General features: G+C 39.3%; 2 protein-coding genes across 6 annotated transcripts in view; one reads left to right on the forward strand and one right to left on the reverse strand.

Moving 5' to 3' along the window:
• PLCB1 (phospholipase C beta 1) overlaps positions 1–13,515 on the forward strand; it is a 746,923-nt gene that overhangs the window by 647,725 nt on the left and 85,683 nt on the right. For all 4 annotated transcript variants that reach the window (XM_021077401.2, XM_021077400.2, XM_085003046.1 and 1 more), the window contains 4 exons: positions 9,034–9,110; positions 9,218–9,307; positions 9,827–9,884; positions 10,469–10,555. In XM_021077401.2, coding sequence (XP_020933060.1) covers positions 9,034–9,110; positions 9,218–9,307; positions 9,827–9,884; positions 10,469–10,555 — 312 coding nt within the window. The remainder of the gene's footprint in view (positions 1–9,033; positions 9,111–9,217; positions 9,308–9,826; positions 9,885–10,468; positions 10,556–13,515) is intronic.
• LOC146395186 (uncharacterized) overlaps positions 1–13,515 on the reverse strand; it is a 255,009-nt gene that overhangs the window by 41,245 nt on the left and 200,249 nt on the right. The gene's annotated exons all lie outside the window — the stretch shown is intronic.

The following is a 13,515-nucleotide window of genomic DNA, read 5'->3' on the forward strand; positions in this document are numbered from 1 at the left end:
AGTTCGTGGTCAGATTTTCACTTTCATTTCTTGCTTGGCCCAGCAAGTAAAAAGAAAAATCCAAGGATCCTTTAAACCTTTTGGATTCAAATAAGTAGCTAGAAAACTCTGTTTAGCTATGGAAATTTACAAAGCAATTAATTGCATAGGTAGGAAAGACTATCTCAGGGAATGACCAGGGTATTTGCTCCTTTAGTCCAAGACTATCTCCAGCTTCTGAGAAGAGAAGGAAACTGGTGGGAAATATCAGCTCCACTGGACAGGGCTTGTTTGCTGGCTCCCAGGTGGACCATCAGTACACAGTATCCAGCACATCACAGGTGCTCAGTGAATGTTGGTGGAATGAATGAATGAATGAATGAATGGATATTTCTCCATGTGAATAGCTAGGGTACACCCTAGTGTAAAAACCCACCTTGTTTTTAAATTGTCAGTATGCATTAAGTCCACAGATCATTGCTTCGTTTAGAAGCATCATAAATTAATTCTTTATAGAAGAAAAACAATTTAAGGTAAAAACTCAGAGTAGGTGCTTTAACCAGCAGAAAAGAAGAGGCTGTCTTCCCTAGATATTAGTGGAAGGGGCAGGAAGATGGGTTTGTCTGAAGTCTGAATAGTCTATCCTTGACTCTTTGCCCATTTTTCCAAATTTCCCTTCTTAGAAGAGGTTCCAAACATGTCAATTTCTGTCCATATATTTTAAGCCCTTTTGAGTTAGAGTCAAGGAATTATCCTCTTCTTTGGAAACAGTTCTCTCCCTCACATGACTCAACCCAGTGAAATTCAGCATAGAGCTCAGAACAAGCATGAAATTATATTCCCCAGGGCTTTGCTTTCTCATTCCTTAAAAGGTTTGGAACATTTAACTAGGAGAGTTGTCATGAGTGGTAAACAAATAGGCAAAATAATTGAAATGTGTCTGTTCCTTTGGGCCAGGAAAAAAACCATAGTAAAAGTTAAAATTATGAGTTCCCAGTGTGGCTCGGCAGGTTAAGAACCTGACATTGTGTCCATGAGGAACGCAGGTTGAATCCCTGGTCTTACTCAGTGGGTTGAGGGTCAGGCATTGTTGCAAGCTACAGACTAGGTCACAGATGCAGCTCGGATCCGGTGTTGCTGTGACTGTGGCATAGGCCTCAGCTGCAGCTCTTATTCGACCCCTAGCCTCGGAACTTCCATACACCGCAAGTGTGGCTGTAAAAAAGATAAACAAACAAACAAATAAATAAATGTTAAAGTTAAATATTGTTTACTGTATTTCAGTTTACCATGTACTCCTTGATTTTTCTTTTTTTTCCCCTAAGAATCCTAAACTAATCTTTTGTTCTTTTCTATCCTCCGTGAGTTTTTGTGGTGAGTTCATGATTGGACAGTTCTTTGAGTAGAGTCTGCTAATAAATACACCAAAGTGAAAGGACCCTTGGGGTAGCAAAAAAGCACTTCGATTATTGTGTGAAAAATCCCACTTTTGCATCTTGTTTTCTGAGCTCATGAAAACAATACCTTAGCTCAATACTCAGAGGTTCCATCATCTTATTGGGGGATTAAGGAATGACATTTTTTACTTGTTTTTATTTTTTTTATCAAGATCCTCTTGGCTACAAGTGACAGAAATCTATATTGGACTAACTTAGATAAGAAGAGTATGTACTAGAAAAGTACACAGGGTAGGTCACCTAAGAAAAGATTTACCATCCACACAGGAGAAGGGAAGGAAGAAAAAGACACCTGCCAGGAGTTCCCATTGTGGCTCAGTGGAAACAAACTCAACTGCTATCCATGAGGATGCAGGTTTGATTTCTGGCCTCGCTCAGTGGGTTAAGGATTCAGTGTCACCATGAGCTGTGGTTTAGGTTGCAGACTTGGCTTGGCTCCCTCATTGCTGTGGCTGTGGTATAGGTCGGCAGCTGCACCTCAGATTTAACCCCTAGCCTAGGAACTTCTATATATACCATGGGTACAGCCCTAAAAAAAAAAAAAAAAAAAAAAAAAAGACACCGGCCAGAAACTACTCACAGCACTTCCTGTGTCTGTCTGTCTGTCTCTCTCTCTCCTGATTTTCTCTGTATGTTAGTATTATTCTTTTCCAAAGCAGCACACAGGCTTCCCTTTATCAGAAAATATAGGCACCAACCCCTTCTCAGTTATATTTCTTTCTCTAATGACACGTTGACAAAATCTTGGGGGAAGCCTTGTTAGGATCATATGATTGGCCAAGTTTACAACCTTAGACCAATCACCTGTGGCCAGAGTCAAGGTACGACTGGTCCAACTTGGATCAGTGCCTTCCCTGGCACAGTTACCTTGATTAAGGGATGAGTGCAAAGAATACAGCAGCTCCACGGGAAGCCCACACATTAGGCCCAGACCTAGTTCTCAGAAAGCAGAGGAAGTTCTTGCTGAAGAAGTAGTGTTGGATAGAGAAAACTCTAGGTGAGCCCCATGCACTCTCTTTTTAGTGTCTGAAAGAAATAAATTATTGATGCATACATATAATCCCATTGCCAGCTTAATGTGAGCCTGACAATAGTGGATATTTTCAACAAAGTCATCATATTCATCATTCTGCCTCCTGGATTTTAAGTAGAGGAAGTTTGAATGAAAACAGTAAAACAGTGTAAAGACAGAATTATACTAAGAGTGATGGTCTTTTAAAAATAGTGGGAAAGGGCACAATGTCACAGGGACGGTCTATAATATAGGACAATGGGGCAGACCATGGGGAACTGAACAGAGTGGAAGGGTATTTTTCATGTTTGTCATGTTAAACACAGAGATGATGTCCTTTTTTAAAATACATTCTTTGAAATTCTTAGGGAAACACTGTTTCCATTAGTTGTATGCAAAAGCCACAGGGAGGGAGTAGGATGGACTGGGAGTCTGGGGCTAATAGATGCAAACTATTGCATTTGAAATGGATAAGCAATGAGGTCCTGCTGTATAGCACAGGGAACTGTGTCTAGTCACTTATGATGAAACATGATGAAGGATAATGTGAGAAAAAGAATGTATATGTATAAGTATGTGTATATGTATATGTGTGACTGGGTCACTTTGCTGTATAGTAGAAATTGACAGAACACTGTAAACCAACGATAATGGAAAAAATAATAATCATTTTAAAAACAAAGATATTAGAAAACAAAAAATAAATCTATGACTTTAAAAATATATTAATTAAGTAAACAAAAAGTAAAACATACACATTCCTGGATTTCACAATAAGGCATTTGTTCCTAAAGAACAAAACTTAGTTTGTTAAATACCAAAGTTATGTAGTTTTAAAAGTATTTTTAGGAGTTCCTGTTGGAGCTCAGTGGGTTAAGAACCCAACATAGTGTCTGTGAGGATACAGGTTCAATCCCTGGCCTTGCTCATTGGCTTAAGGATCCAGTATTGCCGCAAGCTGCAGCATAGTTTGCAGATGCAGCTTGGATCTGACATCGCAGTGGCTGTAGCATAGGCCTGAAACTGCAGCTCTAAATCAACCCCTCACCCAGAAACTTCCATGTACTGCAGATGCAGCTGTAAAAAGAAGAAAGCGTTTTCAATAAGACAGCCCATGGTGATGGCTATGATTCTGTATAGCTATCACCAAGGTTGGGGGTCAATGTGGTTTTTACACATTATTTCATCTGCAATAATTGTTGAATGCCTATATTTTGTAGAGTCTAGGTGTTCAAAAAATTATTAGGAAAGGAAGGTTACATTAGTGGCATCGTTTAGAGCAATAATAATGTATATACCCACAAAGGCAATTAAATATAAGCGATATCTTATTGAAAAAGCCAATAAAGAGCCAAGGACTAGAGTTATCTGGGCAACCAAAGGAAAGAATCAGCAAAGGCTGGTTTAAAAAGGGCATGGACAATAGGAGGCCTTGACTGGTGCCCACTTACTTATTAGAAGCAGTTAGAGCAGGGAGTTCCCATCATGGCTCAGCAGAAGCGAATTTGACTAGCATCCATGAGGACGCAGGTTTGATTACTGGCCTCGCTCAGTGTGTTCAAGATCCGGCCTTGCTGTGAGCTGTGGTGTAGGTTGCAGACGTGGCTCAGATCTAGTGTTGCTGTGGCTCTGTCATAGGGTGGCAGCTACAGCTCCAATTCGACCCCTAGCCTGGCAACTTCTATGCGCTTCAGGTGCAGCCCTAAAAAGACAAAAAAAAAAAAAAAAAAAAAAGCAGTTAGAGTAGCACAGACCAATGGAACTTTCTGCAGTCTTGGAAATGCCCTATATCTGTGCTGTCTGTCTCCCATTCAAATGAGAATATCATCAAAGTGGAAGAATAAAATGAGAAAAAGCATAGAAGCAAGTGTGTGCCCAGAAGCCTGAGAGTAAAATCCTGCCTGGCTTATTGAGTTTGCTGAATGCTAATCAGCAAAGGAAATGTAGAGCTGGAGCATAACTTTTTTGAGGATAGAGAGCCAGTGAAGTCTCTGGGATATACAAAAAAGAATATTGGGGATGGAGTAGAAGGACTAAGGAGAGACAGAGGGCAGGGAGGGAGTATTTGCCAAGTCCAGACAGGAGGTAATGAGAATCTACACCAGAGTGATGTTAACACTGGTTAACTGACGGTAACACTGAGAGGGCCATGGAAAAATGAATAAATCTCCATGACTCACCAGGTGTGGAAAGTCCCCAAGAGGGCCATCGAATGCAATGTACACCTTTATACTGAGTGATAATACTTAAAGGGAAAATTCGATGATTTGTCTTCTGTGAGACAAATCCTAAACTTAATTTGTAGAGATGTTGAGATGCTGGTGAGCCATCCCCAGCTAGAGTTTGTCCTAAGGCAGGTGCTGATGTAGAAATGAATTGAAGCACTTAAAAGAGTCAGAGAAGAGTGACTATGGGAGCTGCTGGCGCTACCATAGGTTAAGGAAGGAGAGCATCATCTGAGAAGGACAGCATCATGCCATTGGCAACTGGCATCCTATTAAGAGGATAAATTCAGGATTCCCAAACTGTGTGCCATGTCACCCTGAGGCACTGCATGTGATTTACAGGGTCATTGTGTGATATTTTACATTTTTAAATCAAACAGCAACATCTATTGGATACTGTGTAAAGTACAACTATTAGATCTGGATCTAATCATTTAATAAATAAATGAAACTGTTCCTTTATTTCTTTTGGCCCAGGAACACCATGAAAAAATTACTGAGATCATAAGGGCACTGTACTTATGAATGTTTATGAATCTCTGGACTAAGAAAGGTTCAGTCCTGAGAAATGGCAAATAAGTTTAGTAACAAAAAAGTTTTTGTAATTTTAATGCAAAATCATTTGGAGTAGAAATGAGATGGGATGGTTGAAGCATGGGGGCGGGGTGGGGCATTGCAGCTTTGGAAGCAGCCATTGGTCTTCCATTTTAGGGATGGAAAGGAAAGGAAGGTCAAAGGTAGAACAAAATTTCAATGTTCTGGGAGGATAAGAAAATAGAAATGTGTTTTTAGGCAAAGGGAATGAATATACCCAGTGCAAAAAAAGTTGGAGAGAGGAACATGAAATGGTGATCCCACCACAGAGTGTGAAGATAGGATGAAAAGCAAAGGAAGATCCTTTCCCTGGAAAGGTAGGTAAGGAAACTAAGCCAAAACCTATGATGTGGTTTATTAGGAATCGCATGTGTGTTTTCCCTTCCAGCTCTCACAACATTGTCCCTATCTCAGAGGCGAGGAAGCTAAGTTTAGGGTAAGGAAAACAATGTAGATAAGGTCCTGAAGCTCTTTAAGACAGAGAAAAGAGAGTCTGAGGGAGTGTCTTAGAGACTGGGTGACATAAGCAACGAACATCTGTTTCACATCTTCGGAAGGCTGAGAAGTCCAAGATTAAGGCACAAGTAGATTTGGTGTATGGTGAAAGCCCACCTCCTGGCTCAGAGAGAGCTTTCTTCTAGCTCTGTCCTCACATGGTGGAAGGGGGGAGAAGACCCTTGAGGACTCTTTTATAATTACAGGCACGAATCCCATTGGTGAGGGCGGCACCTTCATGACCTAATCACGTAAAATTCCCACCTCCTAATACCATCACCTTGGGGGTCAGGATTTCAACGTACTTATTTTGGAGGAACACAGACATTCAGTCCATAAGAGAGCCTCTAAATTGTCTACATCTTCCTTAATAATGTGCACATGAATCTCTCCAGAATCTTGTTAAAATGCAGATTTGCATTCAGTTTATGAAGTGGGGCCTGAGAATTTGCTTTTCTGATGCATTCCCTGGCAGTGCCAGTGCTGCTAGCTCATAGACCACACGTGGAGTAGCAAGATCTAGAAAGCCAGCTCATCAGCTGAGAATTTCTAGAATAATGCCAGGTATTTAGTGGGCACTTGCTAAATCACTTGTTAGATTGTGGCTAAATGGAATGGTTTAGCTAAAGGTGTGTGTTATGGGAGACAGAAGGTGGGAACCAGTTCTGAGAATAAAGAACAAGTGCAGATGGTCCGAAAGAGAGGCAAAGAGGAAGATCAGGGATTGCAGCAGACAGGAAACTTCTGCAGAACCTTGAAGGAGGTTGGTGTTGGCAGTTGTGTGGGTGCTGAGAACAAATGGAGATAAAAGTCAGAATGGAGTGGGTAGAAGGGCTGGGAGATCTCAAGCTCAGTGGCTTCATTGCCTGGATGTTGATGTTGTGGAGGAAGAAGGCAGGAGAGGAGAAGAAAGCTTACATTAGGTGCTTGCAAAACCCAGAAACAATTCTGGACTCAGGTGAATGCTGGAGATAAAAACATGGAGATCAAAGCATGCCTGCCATTGAATCAAAAGCATTGCTGGGAGACAGCAGTGGCCTATAGAATGAGGACAGACCCACCAAGACCCCCTTAATCTGGCAAATAATTCAGATCATCTGAGATTTTGAAAACACTGGTTCCCTGGTCCTCCCCACAGACATGAGGAGTCCATAGGCCTAGGAGCAGGCCCTGGAATCTGTATTTTTTAAGAAATTGCTCACAAGGGAGTCTCATGTTGCAGCCAAGGTTGGAGGTCCCTGGATAATGCTCTGTAACCCCTTGGTGTGAAGGGTCCTCTGGGGAGGAGGAGGGACTGCATGTACCTTCAGCTAGCAGAGAGGCGCTATGGAAATCCTCGAGGAAATGGCCAGAATCTCTGCACAACAGAATTCTACATCTTGACAGTCTGAAAAATAGCATTACCAGACTGTAATATTTCATGATTTCTTTAATTGTGACAGTCATGACCAGGCCATCTCCTTTGAATGATCAAATAAATTTTTTGCCGGCCCAAGGTCCAGTTAATATTTGTTCAGATTTTATCTGTTTCATAGATGGGTACATCAAATTTCATGTTGATATTCGGTTAAGGTGGATTCTTTTTTTTTTTTTTTTTTGGCTTTTTAGGACCACACTAGTGGCATATGGGAGTTCCCAGGAGAGGGGTCGCATCAGAGCTATAGCTGCCAGCCACAGCCACAGACACAGCAATGCCAGATCCAAGCTGAGTCTGTGACCTGCACCACAATTCATGGCAACGCTGGATCCTTAACCCACTGAGTGAGGCCAGGAATCAAACCCGTGTCCTCATCGATACTAGTCAGGTTTGTTTTGTTGAGCCATGACAGGAACTCCCAACGTGGGTTCACTATTATAATTCTGTAAGAGAATGTCCTCCATGACTTTTTTATTCCCTTAGATAAGAAGAGGTTTTTAAAAACAATTTCTAAAATCATAACGAAAAGGTGAGAGTGCTGAAGGCCACAAGCTGGGGATCCTGATTTATCTGGGTTGGTACCCCAGCTCTGCCCACATACTACCACTATGGCCCTGAGTTCAGAACTTGAGTCTGGGGGCTCAGTATCTTCATAGGTAAAATGAAGATAATAACACTGACCTCACAGGGCAGCTCTTAGAATTGTGTAAGTTAATACATTTAAAACTCTTCAAATGATGCCTGGCATGTAAACATTATCAATGAGAGTTTGCTGGTATTATGATTATATTGCTTTGTTACTCTTGTAGCCACATTTATATAAAACTGGTCATCTCAGTCTGCTGGATCCAAGAACCTCCATCTCTTGGTACTGAGTGGGCCTTTCACAGGAAGCTCACACCATCTATTTGATGCTCCAGTGAGAAGTGTTGAGTCCAGTTGCTTCTGTTGCCTGAGCAATGGCAAAAAATTCCATTAGTCTTCATGTAGAATAAAGAAAGAGGAGGGATTAATGGCACAGGTACCCTCACATAATCGACAAGCATCTACTAAGCACTTACTGAAAGCTAGAAGTTGTGCAGAGGGCCAAGGATAGGAAAACACAGTGCTGCCCTCTTGAACCTTGATCTGATAAGAAAACAGATGCAAGACAATGAAATAACTGCTTTTGTGGAAATGTATTCATAATTCAAAATGGTAGCACAGAAGAGAATTTCCGATGTTCTTTGGAAGTTTTCCGCCCGGGGTCACAAACATTGACTTCTAAGATGGGTAACTCATGCTGTCCTTGAAGCAATTGAGCAATGAATGATAGCTGGAAACCAAGGCTTATAATTCACAGTGGATTATAACTTACATTTGTATCACACTCGTTTTTATTTGAAGCTTCATAGTACCTCCAGGAGATAAAGGCCTTGCTAGTCTCATCTATAACCAAGAAAATTTAGGTTCCGAAAATGTAACCCCCATGACCAAAATCATAGTTTTAGTAAGTCATAAAGTGGAGATTGGAACCTGGGTCCACACTGCTACTTGTCTTTGCACTTGGCAGTAACCAGGCTATTAATCTAAGAAATCCTGTTTAATTAGAAAGAGAGAAGAATTTCATATTAAAACCTAGATAATATGATGGTCTTAAATTATGTCTTTATTACTTGAAATTAACACAGCATTGTAAATCAATTATACTTTAATTAAAAAGAAGTCCTTATGGTGATGATTTTAACTATTGTTAAGCATCAATCCCAGAGTTTCTAACCTCAGACACCACTGCTTGTTGTGGAGGGGGAGGAAGAGAAAGGGTGCTTTGTTTGTGATAATGTAAAATAGCCAACTGGCATTTTCTTTCCCCAGCTTATTCAAAAATTGACGGATGTTGCTGAAGAATGTCAGAATAATCAGTTAAAGAAGCTCAAAGAAATCTGTGAGAAGTAAGCCTCCATTCTCATCCCAATGGATTCGTGTATGTAAATGTATTTCACACAAATGGCTATTTGATTGACTGTTTTTTTCCCTTTTACTTCCATTTTGCCTTCAGAGAGAAGAAGGAATTAAAGAAGAAAATGGATAAAAAGAGGCAGGAAAAGATAACAGAAGCTAAATCCAAAGACAAAAGCCAGATGGAAGAGTAAGTATTTTTTTTTTCTTTTTCCTTTTCTTCTCTTTTTTTTTTTTGGAAGAGTAAGTAGAAAGAGCTCCCTTTCTCCCACCTTTTACCTTTTACCTGGGAATTTGTTCTATACCAAAATAACAGCTGCTTCATCATACAAAGACCCATCTGTGAAATTACTCCTCTGATTAACCTTTCTGAGGATCCCTTTTTCACAGTGAACTCAAAGAGGAGTTCAACACACGATTGAGGCACACACAGGGTCTTTAGGTAAAGGCTGAGTAAAGACCTTCCCTAAGGGAAAGGCTAAATCTTCACTTCTGATATTGTCAGATGGCCTTCCTGGCATTTAGTAAAAACAGAACTTGTGCCTTGGGTGGAATCTGACCTTTGTTCAGAGCTGGCAGATTGTACCTTCCTTGCAGCAGTAATAAGAATGTTGAGAGTTCTGTAAACTTTCAGTGGGAAGCCTGAGGTGCCTGTGTCTGCCCATGATGGATGAGCTCAGCTGATGATCTCTTTGTCATTTGCTTTCAGGGAAAAGACAGAGATGATCAGGTCTTACATCCAGGAGGTGGTGCAGTACATCAAGAGGGTATGTCCTGTTGATTAATCCCTCTTTCCTTTGCAAAGCACGTGCGAATGTTTGATAAGTACCATGGGAGCCTCTGGAGGGAAATGCCATGCCTTGGTACCACGATTTATCACCAGCACCCAGCAGCGCTACTTGCAGAGCAGGCGGTCTGTAATCAATATTTCTGTAAATTTAATTGCAAACCTCTATATAAAAAGTTTCATCTAAAGATAGACATTCAGAATCCTTTCCAAAGTCGCAAACACAGAAACATGATGTTAATGGGGGCTGCCCCAGAAGAGCCTGTAGTTGTCACCAATGGCAGAGAAGGTGGCAACCTCCAAAGGCACTTATTTTATTTTTTAATGGGTATCATGGAAATTTTCAAACATTAGCAAAAATGTGAGAATGGTATGATCCATTGATCACCTCACTCCCACTCCTGTGTACCCAATGCCAACACTTACAGTCTCCTACATGAAGGGCAGATCTTGAACCGAAATAATTAAATGTATGCTGTAGATCTGCCAAGCTTTTAATTTTTTTCTGAAAATATTCACTTGAACATTTAGATGAAAATGACTTTCTCTGGCACTTTCTTATAGTTAGAAGAGGCACAAAGTAAACGGCAAGAAAAACTCCTAGAGAAACACAAAGAGATACGTCAGCAGATCCTGGATGAAAAACCCAAGGTAAACTGAACCAAATGATAACTTAGTAATTTCACTTTCACTGAAGTAGAATAAAGCCTCCCTAGTACATGTATCTCTCACACAGTTTCAGACCAGTTCTTGAATGTGAAACTTGTGCATCTTCCTCAATGATGGCAAAAATCTTTATAGCCATATTCAGTAAGCAGTGATCATCACTGGTCAGCTTTTAAAACTGCACACGCACAAAACCAGAATCCTGTTGGTTTTGGTTGGTCTGGGATGTGACTCAGGTATAGATATTTTTAAAGCACACCCCTGACCCCTGCCGCCATTTCCCCACCAGGAGAGAGAGAATTGGAGAAATTAACCAAGCCTCTTTAGCTCTGAATTGATGATGCAATATTATAAAGGCAAACTTTGTCCAGCAGAGGATTTATTGTACCAAAATCACCCTGGTTTTTAATGTGACAAAATGTTCTTATAAACCAGACCAAAAAAATATTTTTCCCCATAATAGTTTATTGGGGGTATACTGTAAAATTACTTTATGGTTATTTGGTCAAAATCAATTGTTTTATGAATATTAATTTTAAGTGAACTGAATATCCATAAATCAGATACTTTCAGGTTAGCAAAATCTGTTTTAGATCATTCCATCTAAAATCATTTTGATTAATCATTGAATTTTTTTGTGTTTGTGAAAAATGTTCTCTTCAATTTTCTTGTCCTTCCATCTGCAGTTTAAAATATTTGCTCTAAAAGGCACTGATATTACATACAAGTACTTTTTGAACCTTCAAGATCAAGTATTAGTTTTGGTTCATATTAGTATAGTCCATTCATCAATTTACTTCTTATAGATTGCTTGTGGATAATTTAAAATATGTTTTTTTGTGGTTATTTCTGCTCTTATTCTTTTATATTTACTGGGAAGAATACTTATTTCATATTTTTAACTCAAAGTATTTAGGTTGGACAATCTGTCCATAATGAAAATCCAAGAATTAATAACTACTGAGATACGCTGCTATTTTTATGGGTTTTTTAAAAATATGCAATTTAAATACTCTTAGCCACCACCTCAAGTTGATTTTGCATTGGTAAGGTAGAATAAATTTTAGCGTAATTACCTACATTGAAATATTTTCCATTTAGGATCAGTCTTTTTAAAATGCTCAAATGTTTGGAGCAAAAGATCCAGGTTGGAATGAAATTTCAGAAACATCTTAACAATAATGAGTCTTTAGTTATATATTCAAATACATACATTTCAATCCATGTTGTCTGAATTCAAATTTGTCATTACTTTTTACACTGGTATGATATACTTTGCTTATGGTTGATACTTCATTAGTTAGTTTTTATGTTTCTAAAAAAAAAAACTCTCTTGGAAAATATTGTTATTCCCACACAGTTTTATTTTGCTTTGTTTTCATTTTTGTCCAAAAAATGTCACACTACTTTGCTCATAGATAAAATGAAATCACAGATGTGTTTAAATTACACAAATCTCAGTATAAAGAATCCTGTGAGATTTTATGTTACTTCTACAGCTCATTGTGATTAAAATCAACTTTAGTAGTAAATTTCTTCATGGGATATAACCAAACATTAGAAGAAAAAACAACTGTTGGATAATTTGTTATCAGAAAGGATGTTTCAGCAGCAACTTTACAGAAAACCCAATTAAAACTGACTTAAGCAGTAATAAATTTAGTAAGTCACATTACTGGAAGTTCAGAGGTATTGAAGTTTGAAGAATGGTTATGTTAGTGGCTCAACAAATTATCAAGAATCAGGGTATTTTCAGAATTTCTACTGGGTTTTTTCAGTTTGTTGCCTTTCATCCCCAAGCTATAAATCCACAATCACAAGATTGCTGCCATAGCTCCATGCATCACAACCTTACATAAAACTATTCAAAGGCAGAAAAAGGAATGTCTTCATCTGATAACCCTTCATAGGCTTGAGGACAACTTTCCTAAATCTCTCCAGTAGGCCTCATCCCATTGGCTAGAATTGTGTCATATGCCCATTTCTAAACCAATCACAAACCCAAGATTGTAATTTTTCTGATGGCTTACAGTAATTAAGACTCACTCAGAAGAGTGGGGGGAGTTCACTTTCTCAATTCCACGGTCACCAGGTACCTGAATAAAACTGATATTTTCTTATGAAAAGAAATAAGGGAGAGAGAACAGTTGGGTGGGTAATTAACAATGTGTGCCCTTACCACAGGTATATCAAGTTTTCATTTCTTTTTGGCCCCTTAGAAAGAAATCTTAAGAGTTTCTGTGAATTTTTAGTCATTTCATTGGCTTTATTTTTGACTGTAAATAGGGACCACAATGATTTCTCTTTGCTTTTCACCTATGAGGTTGCTCTTAATGATCATCTTGTTGTATCTGTACTTGAAGTTTGCCCTTGAAGATTGCTGGTTCCATGTCAAACACATTTATTGAGAGGTGTTCTTCAGGGTCTAAAAATAATTGCTTTGGAACCATGACTTTAGTAATATAATAAGAAACAATGACTGTTAATGTTGTAGGGCACAGTGGCTAATAAAGGGAAGTGACCATGACCAGAAGGAACAATCATAATCAGCAGAATAAAACAATTAGATCAAGTGTAGGTCAAGAGGAGAAAGACCAAAGCACAGGACAGCAGATGTGGGCAAATGAAAGGCCAGGCCAGTGGAGCAGTCATCCATGCTCCCATAAATTACTGGATGTGGACCAGAAATAGAATAGCACTGGCTTGTCCTAATCCCTCTTTACATCCACTATTGGAATGGCCTTTGAAGCCTGACATAGATATGAGGGAAATGAACAAAAGTAGAAACCAAAAAGAAAGAGGAGCAACTCAAGAAAATGAAACTGACCAACAGTATCTATAAAGAGGTTAATCAGGTGAGTTCCATTCTGTCAGAAAGATGAGAAAACAAGGTAGTTTTATGACATCTAGAAATTTATGAACTCTTTTGTCACTCAATGTTGGAC

This window comes from Sus scrofa, chromosome 17, assembly GCF_054392235.1.
Source record: "Sus scrofa isolate SSC_HxYL_T2T_F1_AM1 chromosome 17, Sscrofa_HxYL_maternal_Yorkshire_Landrace_v2.0, whole genome shotgun sequence".
Taxonomy (NCBI): domain Eukaryota; kingdom Metazoa; phylum Chordata; class Mammalia; order Artiodactyla; family Suidae; genus Sus; species Sus scrofa.